This window comes from Paramisgurnus dabryanus, chromosome 15 (genome assembly GCF_030506205.2).
Source record: "Paramisgurnus dabryanus chromosome 15, PD_genome_1.1, whole genome shotgun sequence".
Taxonomy (NCBI): domain Eukaryota; kingdom Metazoa; phylum Chordata; class Actinopteri; order Cypriniformes; family Cobitidae; genus Paramisgurnus; species Paramisgurnus dabryanus.
The window spans coordinates 17,129,350-17,153,501 of NC_133351.1; the positions used below are offsets into that span (position 1 = coordinate 17,129,350).

The following is a 24,152-nucleotide window of genomic DNA, read 5'->3' on the forward strand; positions in this document are numbered from 1 at the left end:
TCAGGTGTCACTTTTATACAATAATTATAATAGCATGGCAAACATAATAATAAAGTCAGATCATGAATATGCAATGACAAAACACCCTACGCACTCATCTTAAAACGATTTATTTATTAACAAGCTTATGACACAACATCACATGAGCACACAGACTAAAATAAAAAGAAGCACAGAACATTATGTACGATGCATACACGCAAATTCATTTGAAAACCAGTTGACAGACAGTGGCAAATAGTGTTTGACCAAAACTAAAAAGGAATGACAACTGATTTGAACTACAGCCATTACAGTTAAAAGGTTTTTACTGGCATGTTGAGACTCTGATCTCACTCTTCTTCATGTGGGCTTTAAAAGTGGCTGCCTGATGACAAGACAAATACACACAAGGACTGATAAGGCAACAGGTGTTCAAGTACATCACAGGCTGTACAGCATATTTATGAATGCAACTCAAAATTAAAGTTTTTATGTTAAAATCATTACAAGTATTTCCTAAATACGACACTTCCTTCATATATGCAAATGCATATATCCAGTGTGTTTTTAAAAGTGTAATGAAGGTAGCTCCTTTCATTTAAAAAGATCCAGCTGAAAGTGCACGGCTCCCTCTTCTGGTTTGTAGTGGTACTGAATGATTCATAACTTCTCTGTCTGTGGTCACAGTCAGACAGTAGATGAGACTAACAGCATCTGTGGTTTGGCGTTGGTCGAGTGTTGCGTGTCAGTGTGTGTGTCTCTCAGTGAATGCTTATGTCAAGTAACTTTAAAGTTTGGGTTGGCTCGACAACTTGATTTTCAGATTATCAGCCAGTTTATCCAAAAACTCGAAGGTGTTGAGGTAATCTGAGCGTGCAACGCTGTGAAGAACAAAACAGAAAAAAGAATATCTATAGTCAGGTTCATTGTTTTATGACCTTAAGGGAAGTTTTCTGTGGGTACTTCACTTTCATTTCTACATTTAATACACATTTAATAAACATGTTAAGTAATGGTACTGTTATAGTATTTGAGATCATCATAAACATGCCTAAATGGCTAAGAAATTATGTTGATTACATCGGACAGAAAAATGCTTTTTATAAGATTATAACCCTAACATTAAGGCAATATTTTTCTGATAATTGTTCAAAATTGTGCTTATTTGTTACACAAATAAATTATACAGTAGGCTACTAAGAATTGTCAACTGCTGTGTTTCTTGCAAACTCCAATATGACTTCAGTGAACATCTAAACAACTACATTTCAACAAATCACATGTTCAGAACCATTAACCCTCCGTTACGCAGAAAACTGACTTACTTAGACATGCCCTTAATGCAAATGGCCAGATCCTTGGTCATGAAACCAGCTTCAATGGTCTCTACACAAACAGCCTCCAGGGCTTCTGCAAATACTCGCAGCTCTGCGTTCTTATCCAGCTCTGCCCGGTGCAAGAGTCCTCTTGTCCATGCAAAGATAGAGGCTGATGAGACAAAACCATGATAGGGTTAATGAGGTTGCGCTGTTTAATGAACTTTTGCACTGAAGTGGATTTAAAGTAAAGATTAAATTTGGTCAAACTTCTCCTGCCCTCATGATCTTTGTGTTGTGCTCATTTGTTATTGGTGTTTATATGCTGTTTTTCTGTGTGTATGTGTAACAAATAAAACTCGATGTGTTTTCTTACCAATGGGGTTGGTGGAGGTCTCCTTGCCCTGTTGGTGCATACGATAGTGCCGCGTAACAGTGCCATGGGCGGCCTCAGCTTCTACCGTACGCCCATCCGGACAAATAAGCACGCTGGTCATCATTCCTAATGACCCATAACCTATAAACAGAGTCCAGACACTATACATTTTATTTCAATTTCATTATTCACAATAACAAAATTTCACATTTTAAGGAATTAGGAAATAAAAAAAATGTTTAAGGACTATTCCTAATTCTTACACCATGTATATAAAAACGTTGTTTATTTGCAAGTTAGTTTTACTTACCCTGAGCTACAGAGTCTGACTGCACATCTCCATCATAGTTCTTGCAAGCCCAGATAAAACCTCCCTCAGACTTCATGGCCTGAGCCACCATATCATCAATCAACCTATGCTCATACCAGATGCCTTTGGCCTCATACTGAGCTTTGTACTCTCTGCCACACACACACATACAGTGTCAACATGATTTTCTTGTATTGATGTTTATTTATTTGCATGCAGGCTCTAAAACGTGTTTTAATAGGCTGATATCAACAGTAAATGCACTTATTGTTTGTTATTTTGTTTAAAACACCCAAAAGCTAGATGAGGGTTTTTTTATAAATGCCTGCTAAAAGTTTTTAATAGGCTACAGTTTTTGCTAAGTAAATCATACATTTCGATGAAGTGTGAGGGTAATGAGCATTTCTGACTCACTTTTCATAAATCTCCTGGAAGATGTCTTTAAAGCGCCCATCATATTTCTTTAAAATTGTGTTTTTAGTACTGAGGTACATCGGCCAGCCTTTGGTCAGCCCCATTTGGAAAGAGCTGTGAGCAAAATCCCGGATAGAATTATCTGTGTTGTACATTCCCAGCGCAACTCCACCAGTACCTATTGCAAAAAAATACATTGTCATGCTTGTCGTTTTAACCCATTATTCTAAAAAAAGTTAAATACTTTATAATTATTTCAATCCGACATTAATTCCAAAAAGTTTAATCAACTAAAAACTTTATTAAACATTTAATGACTCTGAATATTAAAGGGAAAGTTAACCCAATAATATTACAATGAAAAATGAACCGTGGTTGAGACAATCAGTCCCCTGTGTGATTTCCAAAAGAAAGAAGTGAAGGTCACACTTTACAATAAGGTTGCATCTATTAAGTAAGGAATATTTGACAACGAGCTGTTGAATTATTTGAAAATAACGCACACCCAAGGTGGTAATGTGGCACGACGCAAAATATTCAAAGAACTGAAGTCAATTATTAAATTTATACCACTGTTACCACAGACATTGCTTTGGTGGTTCTTTTAAAGGTGCAGTGTGTAGATTTTAGTGGCATCTAGCAGTGAGATTGTGAAGTGCAACCAGTGGCTGAGTCCACTGTTCACCAAAATGTATAGACAAGTTTACGCGCCAATTCGTGGGCGGCGCCATTACTCTACACATATGCATTTCATTTCCGCCGGAAGTGCTTTGCGCAGCGTCTGCCGATGTAAACACAGCAATTTTGGAACACGGTTCTACTACTTTGACTGGAGATTGCGTTACTCTCCGCCACCCGAATTCAGTGCAGAACAGGGAGGATAACATAACGACGTGGCCCAGCATAACATACAGCAAGATTTGCTCCTAACTTACTTCGTACAATCCATGGCAATAGATGGAAAAGCAATGGACAATCTGAAATCCTCCGAGGCAGGAACTGGATCTGATATTATCATGAACCGAACACTTGTTTATTAATAAACAATGAAAATGTCTCATTGAAATATTTTACATATTCATTACTTTTGCTGGTTGTATGAGACAGCTTTTAGGTGCTGTTTATATGAACGTCTTAACACTGCATCAGCACCGAAAAAATTGAGAGGGAGAGAATAAGATTTGGTTGACTTATTGCGGTTTGGAAAGAAACTGCTTGTTGCAGTACATTTTAAATATAGTGAGTTGTCATGAAACGTTGATGGAGCAGCAAAATGACATGACAAAGTCATTTTTTTTAAATGGTGTTTATTGCGTTTTGGAAAAGAGCTCTTCATATTTAAAATGAACACAAACATATATAACATATTCCATATTAAATAAGCAGAGGTGGACACTACTTGAGTATGTATTTGTATTTTATCAGTGTTTTTCTTTGGAAAACATACATTACAAAGCATATTATCATAATTTTTACCCCACTACATTTCATATTTTCAAGTTTTGGTTTATAATTAATATTTAAGTACATTGAACATTTAGAATTATTTTTAGTTAAGTAAAAAGTACTTACTTTTACTCAAGAAAGTAAAAGTACACATTTTTTATGTAATTAGGTATTAAATACATTTTAATATGCAATATAAAAGGAATACACAGTATGATTCTATGCTTTAGAATGTAGTGAACATTTATTAGTAAAGTAAAGTAAAAAAAAATCCCAAGACAAACACTCTGATAAAGCACAGATGCCTGGAAAATTTACTCAAAGTACTCAAGTAGTGTCCGCCTCTGCAAATAAATAATAACCTGTTTTTACTATATCTCTCTAGGTCCGAGTCGGTATCAGGCTTGCGAAAAAATGTAAACAATGGAGCGCATGGACATTGCCTTTTCGTAGCTGGTTTGTGGTCGTAGCACTCTATCTAACCACTCGTTCAGGTGCTTTCTCGAGTGTTTGCAACCAACTATCGCACACGTCGTTCCCGAACCACTTTTCTTCATGTTATAATTGTTATATCCTCTTTGTCAATGCGATATCAGTGCTTTCTCAGCACAACAGAGCTAGCTAGCAAAACAAACCCAGCCCGCCAGAACGGAAGTGAGTTGCATCGATGGGAGGAGTTTAAGACGTAGAGCGGAAACGGCTCAAAAACTTGTCTATAGAGAAGCTACGGTAGCCGCCACAGGACAAACATGTTGTCGTCTAAGACAATATACAATATATGGATATTAAAACTGATCATTCTAAAGTAATAAACACATAACAGTTCATTATGTAAGGTCTTCATACACCACTGATAATATATAATGTTGCATTTATGTCATTAGATCCTTCTAAATGTTACACACTGCACCTTTAAGACATTTGACAGGTTACGTGTGCGTTAATCGAAAAATAAACCTGTGCATACCTGTGGAACATTTCTCAACCAATCAGAAAAAAGCATTCAAGAGCCGTGTGGTATGATATTAGGTAATGCATTAGTCAATTATTTAAATTAACTGACCATTAACTATTTCTACAGCATTTATTTAACTTAGTTAATGTAAATTTCAGCATTTACTAATACATTATTAAAATGAAAAGTTGTAACTGTTAATATTAGTTAATACAACATGAACTAACATAAACAATTGTACGAGCATTAACAAACATTCATAAAAGCTTATAAACTATGGTCTGGTTTCACAGACAAGGCTTAGCTAATGCCAATAGTGAGGACTAGGCCTTAGTTAAATTAAGATGTGAGCATTTTCGAAAAAGGCATTACTGACATGTATCTTGAGACAAATCAATGGCTCCGGCATATTTTAAGATCTGTCAGAAGAAGTTATTTTCAGTTGAGACAGCTCAAACATGTGTTTTAGTCTAGAACTAGCCTTAAGCCTTGTCTGTGAAACCGGGGGTAAATTGTTCATTGCTAGTACATGTTAGCTAATGCATTAACTAATGTTAACAAATAAAACCTTATTGTAAAGTGTAACCAAAACATTGTCTACTAACATGTTTGTTTTCTATGGCTATTTTTATAGTGAGAACAATTTGATGGTCTATATTGGCCTAGTTTCATAGACAGGGCTTAGCTAAAGCCAGGAATAGATCCTTGTTAAATGAAGATGTTTAAGCATCTTTCATAAACATGCCTTAGAAAAAGACGTGACTGGTGGGTATTTTTCAGACAAATCAATGCCACTATTTTTAGATCTGTCAGTGCAAGTTATTTTCAGTTGAGACAGCTCAAACATGTGATTTAGTCTAGAACCATCCTTAAGCCTTATCTGTGAAACCGGGGGATTCGGTTTTAAAATCTAATATTGCTATTATATTCAAACATTAACCTCACATTCAGCTGAAATAGTAGTTAAGAATAGTGCCAACTCAAATAAAGAAAATCCTAACAAAATCTTTAAACCAAATACTGGTTAAGGAAATTAAGATTGTGTATGAGAATGAGAATGTCAGTCTGACCATGAACTCTCACACTGTGGTTCAAACTTAAATACTGACATGGAAAATATGCTCAATGCTCAGACAGGTGACAGTCTGCTGCAATGACATCATCACTGCACTATGACGTCTTTGATCTATGACAAATTTTAGTCTAAATATATAGACAGCAAAAAAACAAAGAAAACTTTAAAAATAAAACATAAGAACACCTATAAACATCACTGCAAACATTACTACGTTTATTTCATATGTGGTATTTAGGCTACCTTCAAAGTCATGGACAACAAACTGAAGTGGCTCTCCTCCGTTCTTGGGTGTGAATGTCATTTCCACTTTTCCAGGCCCGGGAACAACAAAATCTGTGGCTTTGTACTGTTAAAGTGGGGAGGACAGGACACCTTTTGTATGGCAGAATCAATAAATTCACAGCTTCTAGCTTTCAGAAAACAGCAGCATTGTGGTAAATCACCAATAATCAATTCTATGAATAATAATATTAATCAAAAGAAATTTTCACTACTGCTCATGTCAAGAGTTAAAGGAGCGGTGAATCAAATACTCAATTTTAACTTGATAATTTGTTATATAAGAGGTCATCATACTTAAATGAACATCCTGCAAGTTTCAGAACTGAAAACATCCGTGCTACTGAAATATAACAGTTTTTGGCACCAAGCCAGTATAACCACCCAGTGAGGAATTCTGAGAAATTTGTCGTCAAAGTAGAATTGAAGCACCTCCCCAAAGCCAAATACAACGACCACTTTTATAGCCCGCCCACAGCTTTGCGTGACACACGTGTGTCTAAACAATCAGTAAACATGTCTTTAAAGATTGCAAAATGTAACCAAAATGACTTTTAAATAAAAATGTTTTAAAGACTTTTATTTTGACGCGGTGATCTGTTATGAAAGCGTAACCATGGAAATGCAGTTTTCGGTTGTGGAAGAACCGTATATGGAAAGAAGACAGACGCTTGATAACAGAGGCTCAGAACATAACATTAGGAATGCGTGGATAAAGTTTGTTTTTTAAGAAGTTCCAGCTCTCGTGGGGAGTGTTTGTTTACTTTGTGTACCGCGGATTCATTTGTAAAGAAGTCGATGCTGGATTTGCAGAGAGACTGTGATTAAAAGCACCACTAATATTGAATCTGACAAAAATGACACAGCAGTATACACAGTAAGTTTATTTAAGTTACTGCGTTTCAGTATTGCTTTGTTAGAAGAGATCGCTTGATATGTCCTGTTGTAACATCCATGTCTAAACACGTATGTTTGACTGTTTTAATTTACTTAAAACATTTAACGATTAATAAAGGTACAACACTTAACAATACGACTGTAATATAACAATAGAAATATACAAAGTTACTGATAAAGAAGGACTTACCAGCCGCAATTTAGATTCTGATGACCGCTTACTGTGTTGTATACAGTAATTTAGGCAAGTTGCGTTTGAAAGGTCAAACACTCAACAAAGCTTTTTTTATCATATGACTGTGGTATGTAACGTTATGTGTATCTAAGAGCAACCTCACAAGCACAATAGAAATATACAAAGTTATTGATAAGGATTTATCAGCCGCAGTTTAGATTCCGATGCGCGCTTACTGCGTTGTATACGGTAATTTAGTCACGTCAAGTTTAAAGTTTTGTTTCTACTTTACTATACGTTTTGTCATTTATGTGTATCATCTTTAGCACCCAGAATCCTTTGTGGCTCAAACATATATGTGTTCGGCTGCTATTTTTACACATTAATGTTTTTAAAACATTTCCCCACATGTAATGACGGGGAATGAAGCTGTCCAATTATAGCAGTGGGCGTTTACGTCCAGGTTTTCTACGCGGCCCGCCCCTTCAAACGAAGCTTTTCACCAGAGAGCCACTAATCCATGTTACAAAATAGCATATTACTTATTGCTTTTGATGTTTTTAAATGTAAAAACCACGCAAACATCATAAGTAGACATCAGACAACAGTATAAAACAATTAATCGACAAATTCACCGCCCCTTTAATAATAGTAAACCTCACTAACAACAAGATGCTCTAATCTCCAATTATAGCTTCATACCTGGTCACCATGTGCGTGCCTGCCGATGATAATAGGCTTGATCCAGCCCGGAACCAAGCGGGGAATGTTTTTACAGATAATAGCTTCTCTGAACACAGTGCCACCAAGGATGTTCCTGATTGTTCCATTGGGAGAACGCCACATCTGCTTAAGCTTGAACTCTTCCACGCGCTTCTCATCAGGGGTGATTGTGGCGCACTTGATGCCAACGTTAAAGTGCCTTACGGCCTCTGCCGCCTCTACGGTCACCCTGTCATCAGTGGCGTCACGGTTCTCCATTCCCAGATCATAGCTGCCACACACAGAGAAAATACAGACAACACCTTTAAGAGTTTTGCATTTGTTAAAAACTAGTCAATTATGTACTCGACATGTTTTTTTTTTTTGCTCAGACAGCTTAAATGAATAAGATAAAAAATAAAAGATTTGTCTTTTAAGTAAACAATATATATTATTATTTTATTTATTTTCTATTTTAGTTGCAGAAACAAATGGCAAGGGGGAAAAGGCATCATCCTGTCAAATTTGGTAAGTGTACTCTTATATAATGCTGTTGCAAAACTAAGCACTCAGGCAGACAGAGAGTATCTCATGGCATACTCTGAATGGGGTCAATGGGAAACTAGTGCCATGGTAATGAAGCACAAAGACACAGTGTTCTAGTTAGCAGACATACAACACAACAGAATTTCTACTTGTGCTAAAACGAACAGAAACGGTTTAAAATCATATTATTCCACCAAAGAGCAGAATACTTCGAAGCCCACATAGCAGATACACATTTTCAAGCTGATTGTGGAGAAAATCTGTGCCTTTAAATTAGGGCTGTCAAAAGATTAATCGCGATTAATCGCATCCAAAATAAAAGTTTGTGTTTACATAACATATGTGTGTGTACTGTGTATAATTATTATTTATATATAAAAACACACCCAATCATGTATATATTTAAGAAAAAATTGTTATATTTATATATAAAATATTTATATTTATATATAATATAAATTATAGAAATTTATATACAGTATTTAAATGCAAATATTTCTTAAATATATACATGAATGTGTGTGTATTTATATATACATAATATTTATACACAGTACACACACATATGCTATGTAAACACAAACTTTTATGTTGGATGCGATTAATCGCGATTAATCTTTTGACAGCCCTACTTTAAATATCACAAAATATGTTTAATGAAGGCAATTTTTGTTGATTTTTCTCAAATACTTTACAAACTGCTTGGAATCTGATTTAAAAAACAAAAAAACAAATCGGATCATCTGATCAACAATGAGCCTTGACATTCTGCAGAAGTTACGGTATGTGCATTTCTCAGGTGCATTATATTATATTTGAAAAATATGTCCTCCAGCGACCAGAAACATACCATCAAATTTTGTGAAACTGATGCATTTACAAAGTAAAATAAAATAAAATCACCCACATCAATTTAAATTCCTTTCAGCCACATTCAGCATTGCTCAACAGAACAAGTGAACAAAAGACCTCATTTGTTTTGTGTATCCGTGACTGAACTGATGAAGACGTCTCAGAGACTTTAAACTATAGAGGAAGCGTACAACAAAATTCAAACACAGTATATTGTAGAGTAAATATCCCGTAAAATTAAATACAGGACTGCCAGAAAGGTGAACGGTCGCATACTTTTCTTTTTCTGCCAGTTGTTGCAATGCTGTGACCTTTGACCCACTTCTCCTCCCTCTGCATATTCTGGTACAATCAGTATAATGTATACATGAGCAGTACATACAGGTATGCATATTTACAGTTCTGGGCAAAAGTTTTACAGACTTGAACTAAATGCTGTAAAATGAGGATGTTATGTCTACATGATTCAAGGGTAGGGGGAAGTTTCATAAACATTCAATTTAAAAATATTAAGTTAATATGCACTTTCACATTTGACTGGAATTTGACAAGCAGTCCTAAAAACCGACATTAAGAATATAGAGACATTCCCAATAAACTTAATGTCGAAACGGATTACATGCAATTCTAGGGGTGCCAGTTTGCCAGAGACTTCCATCCAGAAACACAAAAATAATATTGTATAATAATAATACCAAAATGAACAGATAGTATAATAGGTTTCCCAGAGACAGTATTGCAACTTCACAATCATCTGGAAAGCAGAGTAAATTCTTGGAAAGTAAAAAAAGGATTGGCTGAATGTCACATGACTCTCTAATAACTATCTTATGTTTGGAAATCTTTTAAATTCAATGCTAAAATATAAATCATATACCAATCACATACAAACTGAGCATGGGAAGCCTGTGATGACTATGTATCATAATGTTAATAAAAGAATAAATGACACATAAAAACAAACAAATCATTTAATGATTCATCATGCAGATCTGTAGAGGCCTCAAAAACAAGTTTGAAGTTCAGGGGAAGTGACTGAACGGACACGTCAGAGGATCTCCCTTTAAGTAGCGACACCTTGTTCGCTAACAGATAACATTCTTATCAGACAGATAAGGCTTAAGTTTGCACTATTCTTCAATAACTCAGGGTCAGGTTCATGTACAGCACTACTTTATGTACTTCACTAAAACAGTGTATATTGTTTAAGAGCCAGTAAGATCAAATTGTAACCATAAGCACAAAGTTCACATGTTGACAATTAACGATTTTAAGCACAGAGAGGACATGGAGAAAGGCTAATGATGTAACAACAGCTCTTACTTTCCCCTGTGGGATGACAACGCTTCTTTTTGGCCTTGACAACACACACTGTGTCAAAGAGTAATATGCATTGCCTAACAGGAAACTTTAGTTGTGTTACTTCAAATCATTGTAATAACTGTACATTATTAAAAAGCACAACTAATTAGCACTAAAGTAACAACAATCCAGATTAAAATACAGGATAATGTGTCCGTTTCCAGGACAGGGATTAGACTAGACCTAGACTAAAATAAATGTAAGAGCGGTCTAAACTGAAAACAACTTGCACTGACATGTCTTTAAATACGTCAGTGTTCTTTGTTTTGCCTCAAAATGCGCACAAGTAATGTTTTTAGTAAGACATGTTTGTTAAAACTAGTTATATTTCCTAATTAAACTAAGGCCTAATCCTGGTTTAAGCTAATCCCTGTCCGGGAAAACACCTCAGTGTCATTGAAGTAAGTCATAAGGGAAATCATATAAAATGAGAGAACTGCTCGCTTCCTTTGAGCGTCACAGACAGCTAATCTCACCTGTGCAGGTCGAGCTCCAGGTATGGGAAGATGAGTTTCTCTTTTATAAGATCCCATATTACTCTGGTCATTTCATCTCCTTGCATCTCGACCACAGAACCAGCTTTGATCTTCTGAGACATTTTGGAGCCTACAAGATTTATGATGGTTAGATGTACACGGACAGTAGAGCTCATCAAAATTGATGGATTCCATTCAGAAAATATAGTTGCACAACCTGTGGGTCAACATTTACCCCATTTAACCTGTTTTAACCGACAGCATTAATGGACTTAAAGTTCAAGAACTACATGAAATACAGGTCTAACAATAATAATGTACACTAAGGGACAAAATTATGTATATTGTACTATGAAAATGCAATACATTTTCCGCATAATCTTTCTATAGCAATTTTATATTTTTATGTACCATCATGGTTACAGAAAGCAAGTCTTAAAGCGCAATACTGTAAATACCAAAATAGACGAATAAAGTATATTATTATTCTGTAGCATATAGAACCATAAAAGTATTCAGGTTCTGTGCTATGATGTCATTATTATTGTATCATGGTATTAGCTTGAGAAAAAAACATAACTTTAAAAAGGGACATTTTAGTTATTGTCATGTTTATTTCAAACAAATGCAACCTGACAGATGGGCAGTCTGTAATATGACACCGACCTTTCATTCACAATGAACTACGATGTATTTTTGATGTAGTTTTACAAATTGACATGTTACGCAACAAAACATGTAGGGCAAAGGTGAAATAGCCTATAGCGCGTGTAACATAATAACTTAATTGTGTGATAAAGAGTTTTAATAACAACGAGTTTTTATGTACTTAAACATATATCAGTTATGAAGAAAATTTAATTACTAACGTACAGAACGAGTACATCTTTTAAAAACAGATTTTTTAAATATTGTAATTGCATCGTTTACGATTAATGCATTAACGTTACTGTATGTGGGTCTTTTTCAATAGGATTATGTTTTGTTCATTCGGAAGCGCTTTGCTGTAAATGTCAAACAATAGCAACAATATTGCGACTTGCGGCTATTTGAACACTCGGAGAATTACAATTCAATTCACAACGCCTACCTTTTTCTTTAGCTGGTACTGGAATAAATTGATAAGTCTTAGATGGTCGATATGTCCTATGGAGACTTGAAAGCTGGCTTTGAGCTACAGACTCGGAGGGCGTCGTTTCCGATCAGCTGAGGGGAAGGATAGGCTCTCCACGGCTCTGCTCATATAAGTATTGCTCAATCAGACGATCTCCCACCAATCCAAGAAAATACGGAAGAAAACTCAAACAAGTAGTCCCGCCTTCATAATCTATCTATTCTATACCATTTTAAAAAATGCATATTTTCGGTCTGACAGCTGTTTACAGTGAGGAAGGAACCATTTTCCTTAAGAGGGTGCTTTGGCGTCCCAGTAATTTGAATCCCTATGCATTATAATCTCAGCAGGTTTTTGTATTTTATTCAGAAGATTTGCATGATAGAAAGTGTATTCTTTAATATGGATTTTCACAAAGATTGTCACTCGACATGGAAATGTGAAACCGACCTTCCCATTCTTTAAAGAAAGGTCTTGTCCGTACATTGCAATTGGTCCAATCAAAGGGCGCGGAGAAAAGTAACATGTAGCACGTGACCTATCGCATATACGTGCTGTTTCGGCTGATATTTTAAACCTCACATAGACTATTTAATATAAATTAAAGTAAACGGTTTAAAGATTTAAAATATGAAAGATATCATATGTAACATATAGATCTACTTTATTACAACTATAGTCCCGCCCATTAACGAATGTTCATGCGTTTACGTCACAGCAGCATGATGCCAGCAGGTTGAAACCGGAAACATATTTCCTCTCAGGTAGCCTGCCTTGGCCTTGGCCTGTGCATTAATTCCCATATGCAAAAATGTGCTTTCAAGTATGCAGCATCAAATTGTGACATAAGAATTCGTCATAACACCACCCAAATATAAAAAACAGGTACAATTTTCTTTTAAACAAATCGTCATGACCTTTCTTGTAAAAGATGTGTGTTCAAGTGCAATAGCTGTTAATTGTTACCAACATATTTACCTACACAGAAAATGAAGATGTTTTGGCCATTTCAAGTTCACACATTCGCCAATCCATAGCCAAAGCATGCAGCTGAAACATATAATGCAGGTAAGAATGTATGTAAAGGGTGACCCTAACCTCCAAAGCGCATTCGGTCTCTTGAGAAGAACATTTTCTCAATCCACCTTTACACGATGATCCTGATGTACTGAAACGGTTTGTGTTATAGTTTACCCGAAAAGTGCTCAGGACATAGTATCCTTCTTATAAAATCCGGTGATCAAACTTGCAGGTTTAAATAGAGACCGGTAGATGTCGCAATTTCATTACTCATTACGCACAGTACGAGTAACCGTCACAACCTTTGCTTATATGAATTCGAGTGTAAATATTGTAAAGGTTTAGCGTAACGTGGGTCTGCCTTTACTTAGTTAAAGGTTTATATAATTACAGGACATGTCTATATCATGGCAATCTTCATTATTTAATCAAATACATGTTAAGGACAAAAGTAGGCTAAATGCGCATTTAAACTGTGTTACACGGAATGGGTTGAGGCAAAGCCGTGTTCATAGCACGTGGCCTACTGATTAGTATATTTTCTTGTTGGCTAATATATATTTAATATAATGATGTGAAATAATTTGTGAAATTAGGTATTGTAAGTGTTATTGATGTATATTTTATACATATATCAGAGACAGTTCTTCTCTTTGTCCTGTCACTTTTTTTCTGTAACATATTTTGCAGTTTGGTCCGAAGAAAATTTGTTAAAATTAAATCAAAAATCAAATTACGACATCCATAATACAAAATTTTCAAAAACAACAACAACACGATTTAAAGATAAAATGAAAATAAAATTAAACAAAAGGAAATTTATACAAATGCAAAAAATACAGGCAAGTAAGCAAGCAACAAATACAGACAGCAGTTTCCAAAAATTACTTTTCAATTAACTTCAACTCTTTAGAAAAATCAACTGTGGACAATCTGACTGTCACTTGAGTTAAATGGTCCTCGCCATCTCAGTAGTCTGCGCTTACCACGTGACATGACTGCTGCTGGTTATAGCAACTAGAGAAAGGCAGTAATATAATAGATGTAGAGAGAAAGGATCCTGGTGGCACAGAGGAGTCCACACGGCATCAGTGCGCAGTCGCCTCACCAGATCTCCAGTCTCCAGGGCTGCCGTTACGCACAGGTTTACCTAATCTCCAGACACCTGATTCAGAAAGACACTTAGTTGGATTTACGCTCTCTTTATGCAATGCTATAAGGCAGAAATGTGGGTTTTCCGTTGAGGGATATGGTCACTGTTGAGCTGCCAAAGTGGAGCCGCGCGTATCACGAATCGGGGCGCTCCTGCAGGGTCTAGGATGCGCTCCCGGAACATCCAGATTCTTACCCGGGTTCGGGGCTGAACAAGAGTCTGCCCCGGCGGGTCGCAGAGGCGTTCGGAGGACGCAGTCTACCCGCACCAGGATGCCCGTGATGAGAGGTCTGCTGGCCCCGCAGAATACCTTCCTCGACACCATCGCCACCCGTTTCGATGGCACCCGTAAGTGCGCAGAACTTACCAACTTAACGTTCCTTGAACAAAGTGACATGGGCTAAGTGTTTTGCGCAAATTTTACAAACTATTTGCTCCAGTGCCTTAACTGCAACAGTTGACCCTTAAAGAGTCCACGTGGAAATGTAAAATCGTGTGATTTTGTCAACAAAGCTTTAAATGAATTACCAAATTTGTAGGCTGAATATCTGTTTGTCTATGGTAGTTGATATGCCATTTCCAACAGTGGCAGCAGTTTGACAAATAGATTTTTATATTTGGATAATCCCAATGTAGTTTTTAAATATATTTATTCTTTTTTAATCGAATGCATAAAAATGTATAGAAAAAATAATTTTGGTGTAGTTTATCATCTCAACATAAAAATTAATTGTGACACAACATTGAATATGTTTAAATTATAAAGATTTGATATTGCATGACTATTTAAATAAAATGCAAAAATTTGCATTTTTATTTAACAGCCAGGCACATAAAATATCTTCCTTTCCTTTAACTTTCCTTTAAAAAACATGCCCTAATGCACTCTTGTCAGCTATCCTTAACAGCTGAGTACATGTATCACTGTTGTCTGGGTAATGCTTGATTGAACTTAAAGAAAGGTATTTATAGTTTCATTTTCTGTCTCACGTGTATTTGGTTTGGTTGCTTGCTTACAGGTTGGTCTGTGGTCTAATCTGTTTTTTGTCATTTGGAGTACACATTATATTCTTAACTTCTTAAATAATGGCATAATCTGAAAAAGAGTAGCAATTTTAGTAACGTTTAAACAGTTTTATTAAACGTACATTTCACTCGAAGTCTTGTTCAACACGTTTAATAGCAGAGGTTAGGGATGTGAAAAGGTTAATAATCTATTCAAGAGGAAAAGGTGGATTTGTCACTCTCCTTTTACTGAAGGTGATTTGTGAGAGGCCACACTTAAACTCTTCCTTACAGAGTAAAATCATTTTTGAGTGTTTACGTATTTTTGAACAGAAGGGATGAGTAACTTGTGCAGTGTCAGGATGCGCAGTGGCCATGTGGGTGGACAGAGGGTCACAAACATCTAAAGTGGCTTGGAGGCAATAGAGGAATGATCCCAACTCTTTTATTGGGTAGGGGATGTAATCTTGTGGTTAAAGATCTGGACGTAACCATCATTGTGTCAATGCTTAATGACATACAACTGAGCATTTTGTGATCATTTACTCACCTTTGTAACCTAGGTGTTGTAAACTTATTTCCTATGCTTTGTAACAGAAATACAGCACTGGCTTTTTTATCATTAATTTGATCAGTGAAGAGCAAAGGAACAAATGAATCTAAACTGCGTCAAGAGACGCTTTTAATAAATGTACATAAAATGAGATGAAATGGAAAACCAGCGTAGAATTAATAGTTTAGGAAAACACCTTCTGGAGATCCCTTGTTCTTGTTTAAATGTCCTTGCCGAAAGATTATTCACTCATCAACATAATTACACAGTGTACTAACCAGGAGCAGCGTGATGACGCAAAGTTTCTACAGCTGTGTGAAGCAGTAATTTAGACCGATGAGATTTAATGCTGGGATGGGGAGCAACCCCCCCCCCCCCAAGGAAGAACAAAACATTAAAACAAGCAACCAACAAATTATTCTTTCACTTATTGCTTTTCAGTCAGGGCTGTTTAAGGCTATCACTCAGAGTAACACCAAAAATGAGCTTTCATTGCCTGCCACCAAGCTGGAATATGATGTTTGGTCAGCAGGGTTTAAGCTCAATGAGATGCATTATCAAAGGTTTTATTCTGCTGTTTGATGCAAGAGGAAAGGAGAGAAACGGCAAGAGTTTTATGTTGCTGGATGGCTGCCATTGGAGCAGAGTTCAAAGACAGGCTCAGAGAGATGGGGATAGGACTTTATTAATACTGTAGGGTGCCTCAAATTCACAGGATTTGCCCGAAAGTGATGGTTTTAACATCCAGTGAGTCTACATTCAAAATGCACAGTCTTCTTAGTGCATTATCCAGATTGAATTTACAACCATGCAAGATAAATTTTTTGTTGTTGTTATCTATAGATGTATTATTCCCTTAAGATTAAATATACCGGACAGACTCTCTTTTGTCTGTTATAAATGTGTTGATTCCTACACATCACTTCTTGCTGCACATTTAACCCTTGATCTGCATATGAGCTAAGCAAAGCCTGCCAGGCAAAATGTGAACTGTGAATGGCTTTGGTTTCAGAGATTTCAAAAGAATGTAATTTCTCTTTTGTCAACCGCATTCAGTCAAACAGTCTTCCGGAGCGATCATCATCTTTTAGACAGAATAAATTCAGGCCTTTCCATTCACCAAACACACAGCTAATTACACCCCCCCAGCAAACGAATGCAGTCATCATAATTATCTACCGCCAGTGTCAAGAATCTCAGCCTTTCTGAGCGTTGTTAAAGGGACAGTTCACCCAGAAATGAAAATCCTGTCATCATTTATTATCATCACCCTCATGTTTTTAAACCTGTATGAGTTTTCCTATTATGTTGAACACAAAAGAAGATATTTTGATAAATGATGTTATGGTAAGCACACAGTTGATGGCACCCATTGACTTCAATTGTAGGAAAAACAAATACTATGGATATCAATGTGTACCGTCAACTGTGTGCTTACATCATTTATCAAAATATCTACTTTTCTCTTCAACAAAAGAAAAAAGCTCCTACAGGTTTAGAACAACATAGGATTTCATTTTGGGCGAACTATCCCTCTAAATCATGAAAGCAGACAAAAAAGCGAATGAACAAAAACCAGTATATGCCATACCTGTAGACTCAGATTGCTTCCTGATAGAAAATAGTCTCTGGCCAATTTCATGTGGTCTTAAAGGGGACAGAGAATGAATTTTTTTTTTACCTTGTCTTTGTTGAATAATGGTAGTCTACCCACGAACATACAAAAAGTGCTAGACATGCTAAACATCTCAGTCTCATAGAAATTCATCTTTTAGAAATGTCAGCCAGAAACGGCCCAATCTGAAAAACTGATTCTTATGACATCACAGGCATCTCACTGCCCCTCCACTTTAAAATAATTGGCTTCTTTTTTGAGTGGCAGCAAAGTCAGCCAATCAGTAATGAGATTGCAAGTTAAGCCAGTAGGGGGAGCCAAATAGGTGCAAAACCACTTGTTTAAAATCCCCCACCCTAATAGAGCTATCTGAGAGAGGTTTTTAGAAAGCTTCTAAGGCATTACAGACACCAAAAAAATTTTTTTGTCTACATGTCACTTCACAGACCAAGGATAAATAACCCGTTCAATCATGTCACCTTTAATGTTTGGTAACTAAGTTCTGAAGGTTGGCTCTCCTGGTAATGTACAGCGGCATCATAAGGTATTCGGGCACTATACCGCACTAAAAATGTTTTAATGTCATTGCATTAGCCTACTAAATATTTAAATGGGGGTGAGAAAAACAAAGCGTATACCATAATGCTTTGCATCCAAAAACAGCCAATCATAACTGTTTACAGTTATGCAGAGACACTACAATCTCAAAGTGATTTCAACAAAGACTTATGCTTTTTAGGTAAAGGAAATTCGAATGAATTTTGTGATCTGTCAAAACTGTAGTACTCATATTGATGGCCATGGGGGTCTCAAATACCCTAACCGAGCCGGCATGCCTTTATATTAGAGCATCGTCTATTAATTGTGTCCGTCTGCTTTTTGTAATCAGGTTAGAGTTCATCATATAGACCCTTTCTTGGCTACTGTGCATGTGCGTCTGAAGTCTTACAAACACACCACTTAAGCTGGAGACCACTTTTGTATTTGTTCCAGTGAGGCACTTTTTTGCACCAGTTTTCTTGCACCTGTGCGAAGCAGTCAGATGTCATCCAGTTCCTGTCAATCTACAGTAGTTTGTCTGTCTGTCTGTCGGTTAAACCATTTCCATGAAAAATAGAAGTTATTTTTACTATTGCAAAATCGTTTTCTTAAAAATATTTTTTTTTTAGTGGCAGTAGTAGCTGATACTTATTTAGCACAGTTATTCAGCGTAGTAACAAAAATTGCAGCGACTATGGTATTTTTAACTATGGTTACCATGGTGAATTTTTGTAAGAGTTGTAGCAACTGTATCTGAGAGCGAATGGTATTTTTGGATGCAAAGAGGGTAACAATAATCAACAATCATCAGCTGTCCATTTGGCATTTTAAAGCCGAGTCAACACTGGCTACGGCTGTCTCAGGACGTTAGCATGACAATTGGGGACGGTTTTTCTCTTTCAGTTTTTTTGCATGCCTGGAAGTCTCCAGGGTATCGTTCTGACTCTGTGGTTAGGCACAATCTGCCCCTCATTATAAACAACAGACAAGAAAACACTGGCCGCTGGAGAGACAACAATTCAGAGAGAAACGGAGAGAGTCAGCCTGTGAATGACCTGAGAGGCGTGTCGTGGAGATCATTCTGTGCTAACACAATAACTATCAAAGTTGACATTCCTGTCATAACCCTTTGTGTATTATAGATGTGGCGTCCAACCACAAAACAAAATTTAGCATTCTGAACAAGCACCTGACACCAAGACAGAATCCTTTCAGGATTGCAAGATAACACAATGTTGAGCTACAGGAATGTTGTTAATACTAATAATATTATTATTCTTGTGATTGTAAAACACAACTGTACTTAACATCACTGTTATTAAAAACATTGGTAAAGATTTTCTTATAAATAAACATCTAGCATTTACTTACTATATTAACTAAAGGCTACCAAAGGAAGTCAGACTGCCTGTTTAATAATGCTTTGGCAGAGTTAACTCTTTCTTTGACATGCTAAATACTGTATATGCTATTTCTATATCTTAATGCATGTTGTCTGTATTTATGTAGATCAAAGAGGCCCGTTAATGGGAGAGACAGAACTGATCGAACTGAGAAAACCTCAGCATGTTTTGTGGTGTTACATTCCAGAAATATTCTCTAACATCATGACAGCTGCATAGACACTCAGACACGTTTTGCAACAGGCAAAATTTCTTTGACAGCTAGTATGTCACAGTGACTAATTGGTTTGAATTAATTAACTCCGTTTCGTTGGTCTGTTGGCTAAGCAAAGACAAAACTTTCCTAATGAATCAATAAAGGTTTCTTTTTTATTGTGGCAGTCTGATGCCATAAAGTGTAATTACTGGAACGAAGGTCTGCTATGTCTGGCTAATTAATGCTCAATTCATAACAGTCTATTAAAGTTTTATAGCGTTTAAACTGTTAAAAAATAACCAACAGTCTTAGGAAATGAACTGTGATCTGTGAAATAAGACAATAATCATTATGATACAAATTTTTCATGAGCTTCTGGGAAATAGACATGTACTGCCTGGCAGGATGTTACGCATGTCTCTGTACAAGCATCATTTATTTATTTTTTTTATTCAGTAGACTCAAGCTTTCATTATATCAACTAGAGTTTTTGGTTATATTTGTGAAAAAAATTAAATTCAAACGAATACCTTATGTCTCATGTTGTTTTTGCACATGAGCATACGAGATATATATTTTGGACATGGTCTGGAAGTAGGTTTGCTCACTCGGCTAGAAACAATATACTGTACAGTAAATGTGTTAAGGTTTGGGAGAACCCAAAAAATATAGGCTGCACTGTTAAAAAATTGCTCTAATAATGCAGCTGGTTGCCAGTAACTTACTGTAAAAGATAAAGAGTGAAAATGTTTCATGTTCATTTAACTGTGAACAAACTTTTGTCAGTAAATAACATAAATGTAAAATCTACAGTAAGTTATTGGCAGCTAGTTACATTTCTTCATACGTTCTACACACCTGTACATTTTTTACAGTGTGAGGATACTGCAGCTTTCTAGATGGACAGCTTAAAAGATGTTGGAAGTTAGACCATGTCAGTCATTGGGAGTACTGGAGAAAACAAGTCAAAGACCTTCGGGTCTCTGGATAGATGACTTGGTTCAGTTTCAGGCAATGTTTTGAAGAATCACAATGAATCCTTATGAATGAAATATTCTCGAGCTCTTTCATGCCAAAGGGCATTGCCTGCTAAGGGAGAAAGAGTACTCCAAGATTTTGTGGTTATACCTTGACTGAAAAACTTTTTTCCTTGCGAAGTAGAATTTCATATGCGGATTGAAACACCTCCAATTGCAAAGAGAGAGAGAGAGATTATCAGTATGACCATGTAGCGCTCTTTACAGTCTGACAATTTTAAAGGGGACATTTTACAAGACTTTTTTAAGATGTCAAATATATCTTTGCTGTCCCCAGAGTACGTATGTGAAGTTTTAGCTCAAAATACCACACAGATGATTTATTATAGCATATTAAAATTTGTAGGTGTGAGCAAAAATTTGCTTTTTGGGTGTGTCCTTTTAAATGCAAATGAGCGGATCGCTGCACTAAATGGCAGTGCTGTGATTGGATGGGGTGCAGATTAAGGGGTGGTATTATCCCCTTCTGACATCACAAGGGGAGCCAAATTTCAATCACTTATTATTTTACATGCTTGCAGAGAATGGTTTACCACAACTAAGTTACTGGGTTTTTCTTTTTCACATTTTCTAGCACTGGCAACCCAATTATAGCACTTAAACATGGAACAAGTCAGATGTTCCCTTTAATGAACAGTTAATAAAACAGTTTCATTAAATTGATTAAAGTAATTAAAGTCCGTTGTACTTCAGGTCTCTTCAGCCAGCTATTAATATTAATATACAGCAAAATATGCAAATTATTAAAACATACAGTCATCATTGAGTTATAGATTTGGATGTTTACACCTGCACCTGTTAAATCCTTAGCGCGCGTCTCAGTGTGATTCAGTTTGCTTCTTCACAGATGGTGTAGGGAGGGATTTGTGAACGAGCCAGTAAGGCGTGTGAGGTGACAGGAAAAGTGGCAGTGACAATCGCAGGTTTGTCGTCCAGGATCAAAGTCACTGTCATCGAGGAGAGAAAGAAAGAGAGAGTGCAGTGTTTCATGTCAGTGTTCTGGTAATGTATTTGTGTGATCCCTCACATAGCAAGGAAACGTTTGGTGAAAAGCTCATGCTGTCTTTCTTTAAGAAGCGGCAATTGCTTGTGGTTTACTGTCGTTGTATGCAGAGAAATTCATACAGAAGCAATTAGCAACTATTTATTCCAAAAAAGTGAGCCACTTTGTATACAAGCATTGGTACAGTATGCACTTTTAATGGTCCCTAGCTGTCACTGGAGCGTTACCCTGTTAAAAAGTACGCCTTTGCATCTCAAAAGTTTATATTAGTATCTACATATTGGTACCAAAGAGTGCTTATTAGTACCTTAAAGGAACAGTATGTAAGAAATGTATATCAATTAATCATAAAATGGCCCTGATATGTCACTAGACATTAAGAAATCATTTTCATTTGAAATACTTATATCACTCACAACAGTGGTCTGGCGAAAATATTGTCATTCAAAAAGTGGAGTTGCAGCCCTTAACTGATTGTTTATGTTGTCATTTTGTGTATTGGCCACCAGCTGTGTGATTGCAGTACCAGTTTTAGCCACAAGTTTTGTGATTGCAATACCAGTTTTGGCCACAATCCTACATACTGTTCCTTTAAATGTACATATTGGATATAAACATCTGCATCTAAATGGTACATATATTAGGATGTTCTGCCAAAGTGACCGCTTGGGACCATATTTTCTGACAGTGTGGATGTTTAAAGGATATTGATCTTTCATGTAAGTGAGTGAAATTAGAGATTGTAAAATGCGTCAGTAAATAAAAACTTGCACACAGATGCAGAAGTAATAATATGTTGTGTTGCAGAAGGTAATTGCTTGTCATTAAGTTTAACTGGTCGCAGTGGTCCTGAGGTGTGTGTTGCGTAACAATCTGCTGTTGATTTAACTTACTGTGACCTACTGTGACTCCAAATGTCAAGCATCTACTGCCTTCGATACCCACGCTTATCTTGCGTTGGAACACTCGCTCAGCACGCCCCTCTGGGGACACATGTGGAAGTGTTGTGCAGAATGACATGAGCCATCATGTCAGGCCCTCAAACTCAATTACTAATTAACTTTAGCAATGAATTACTCCATGAGAGTAATTACTCATCTGTATTTCTTGGTACAATTGAGCTCTGTATTTTTTCCTCCAGAGTAAAATTCAACCTAGCCCTAGTTAAACATTTGTGATATAAAACGTCTGTGACTATCACCTTCATGTGCATTTACTGTAAATTTACTCTTGCAGGGTGAACGTAACCAACACCAAGTATACGGTAGCTGTGATGCAAGTTAAGCAAATTGTTTATACGTTTCTCTAAAGCATTTTAAAGCTGTACAATGTTACAGATGACTCAGACTTCATAGAATGAAATTAGAAATCACTCTGCCCTCTTTAAATGACAGGTAAACAGAACCAAAACACTAAGCCTCAGTTGTGCGCACGCTGTTCCCTCTTTCTCACGTTTCTCACTGTGGCCAGGCCTCAACGAATCAGCCAGTAATTGGCTCCGCTTTGAACACGGGCAGACATTTACCGCAGCAGATGGAATTCAGTTGATTAAATATCCTCTGCTCCATCAGAGGCGAATGCGCCGTGAACTTTCCTCTTTAATACACACACCAACATGTTGGAGGGAACGACCCAGCAATGCCCAAAGGCTCTAAAGAGATCATCTCCATGGTTTAGATATACGAAGAAGAGTCTGCAGAACTGAAGTTAAACATGCAAACACTAATGAGTGAAAGCAGGGTAGCCAACGTATACATTGAGGTGAATGCTGTTCTTTACAATGAATAGAATAAATTATATATTGGTTTACTTTAGTTTGGATAAATCCATGTAGGAAAAGATGAACACAAGTCTGTATGTGGCTTAAAGTCGCTGTCCATGGTCCTGATGAGGAAAACCAGTGATACTGCTATTGGATATAACAAGATTGAGCACTGCTATTACTATGAATAGAGAACAATGCAATGCTCAATATGGCCCCTCTGACAACGAAAGTCCCGCCTTCCACTTTAAAAACCAATCAATAATTGATAAATACTGATGATTCTCTGGGAAATGGGCTCTATGCAGAGTTGTGTGAGGCGCTGGCCAACCTGTGAGCATGTGCATTAGGTGAAATTACCCCCGGAAAGGTATTTTTTAAGTTGAGCTTAAGAAACAACAGTTATGGTACTGTACAGTTTATGTTAGGTTTTATTGTTGGTCAGAAATATGTTGTTTCATTGTGATTTTAGCATGTGATTTTTTTTTAAATCTGTTTTTCCCCATTCAAGTAAATTGGACGTTAGGTAGTCTTACATGACTGAAATCACTACTCGGAAGCATGGCAAACATTATCGCCTAGTGG

General features: G+C 36.6%; 2 protein-coding genes across 5 annotated transcripts in view; one reads left to right on the plus strand and one right to left on the minus strand.

Annotated features, from left to right (window-relative positions):
* Window positions 1-94: 94 nt before the first annotated feature.
* On the minus strand, window positions 95-13,518 carry idh1 (isocitrate dehydrogenase (NADP(+)) 1). 3 transcript variants are annotated; one of them, XM_065292486.2, is made up of 9 exons: window positions 13,379-13,518; window positions 11,167-11,296; window positions 7,931-8,222; window positions 6,118-6,223; window positions 2,399-2,576; window positions 1,985-2,136; window positions 1,675-1,815; window positions 1,318-1,470; window positions 95-863 (listed from the first exon to the last, which is right to left on the minus strand). In XM_065292486.2, the coding sequence occupies exons 1-9, from the start codon at window positions 13,410-13,412 to the stop codon at window positions 802-804; spliced, it is 1,248 nt and encodes a 415-aa protein (XP_065148558.2). In that variant the 5' UTR covers window positions 13,413-13,518; the 3' UTR covers window positions 95-801. The 3 variants fall into 3 exon arrangements, with proteins under 3 accessions (XP_065148558.2, XP_065148556.2, XP_065148557.2); XM_065292484.2 differs by having other exon boundaries at window positions 1,308-1,470; window positions 13,379-13,515; XM_065292485.2 differs by lacking the exon at window positions 13,379-13,518 and adding an exon at window positions 12,257-12,409 and having other exon boundaries at window positions 1,308-1,470.
* Window positions 13,519-14,314: 796 nt separating this feature from the next.
* Window positions 14,315-24,152, plus strand: part of kcnh3 (potassium voltage-gated channel, subfamily H (eag-related), member 3) — a 127,349-nt gene continuing 117,511 nt past the window's right edge. For both annotated transcript variants that reach the window (XM_065251641.2, XM_065251642.2), the window contains exon 1: window positions 14,315-14,801. In XM_065251641.2, the coding sequence (XP_065107713.1) occupies window positions 14,726-14,801 (76 nt within the window). In that variant the 5' untranslated portion in view covers window positions 14,315-14,725. The remainder of the gene's footprint in view (window positions 14,802-24,152) is intronic.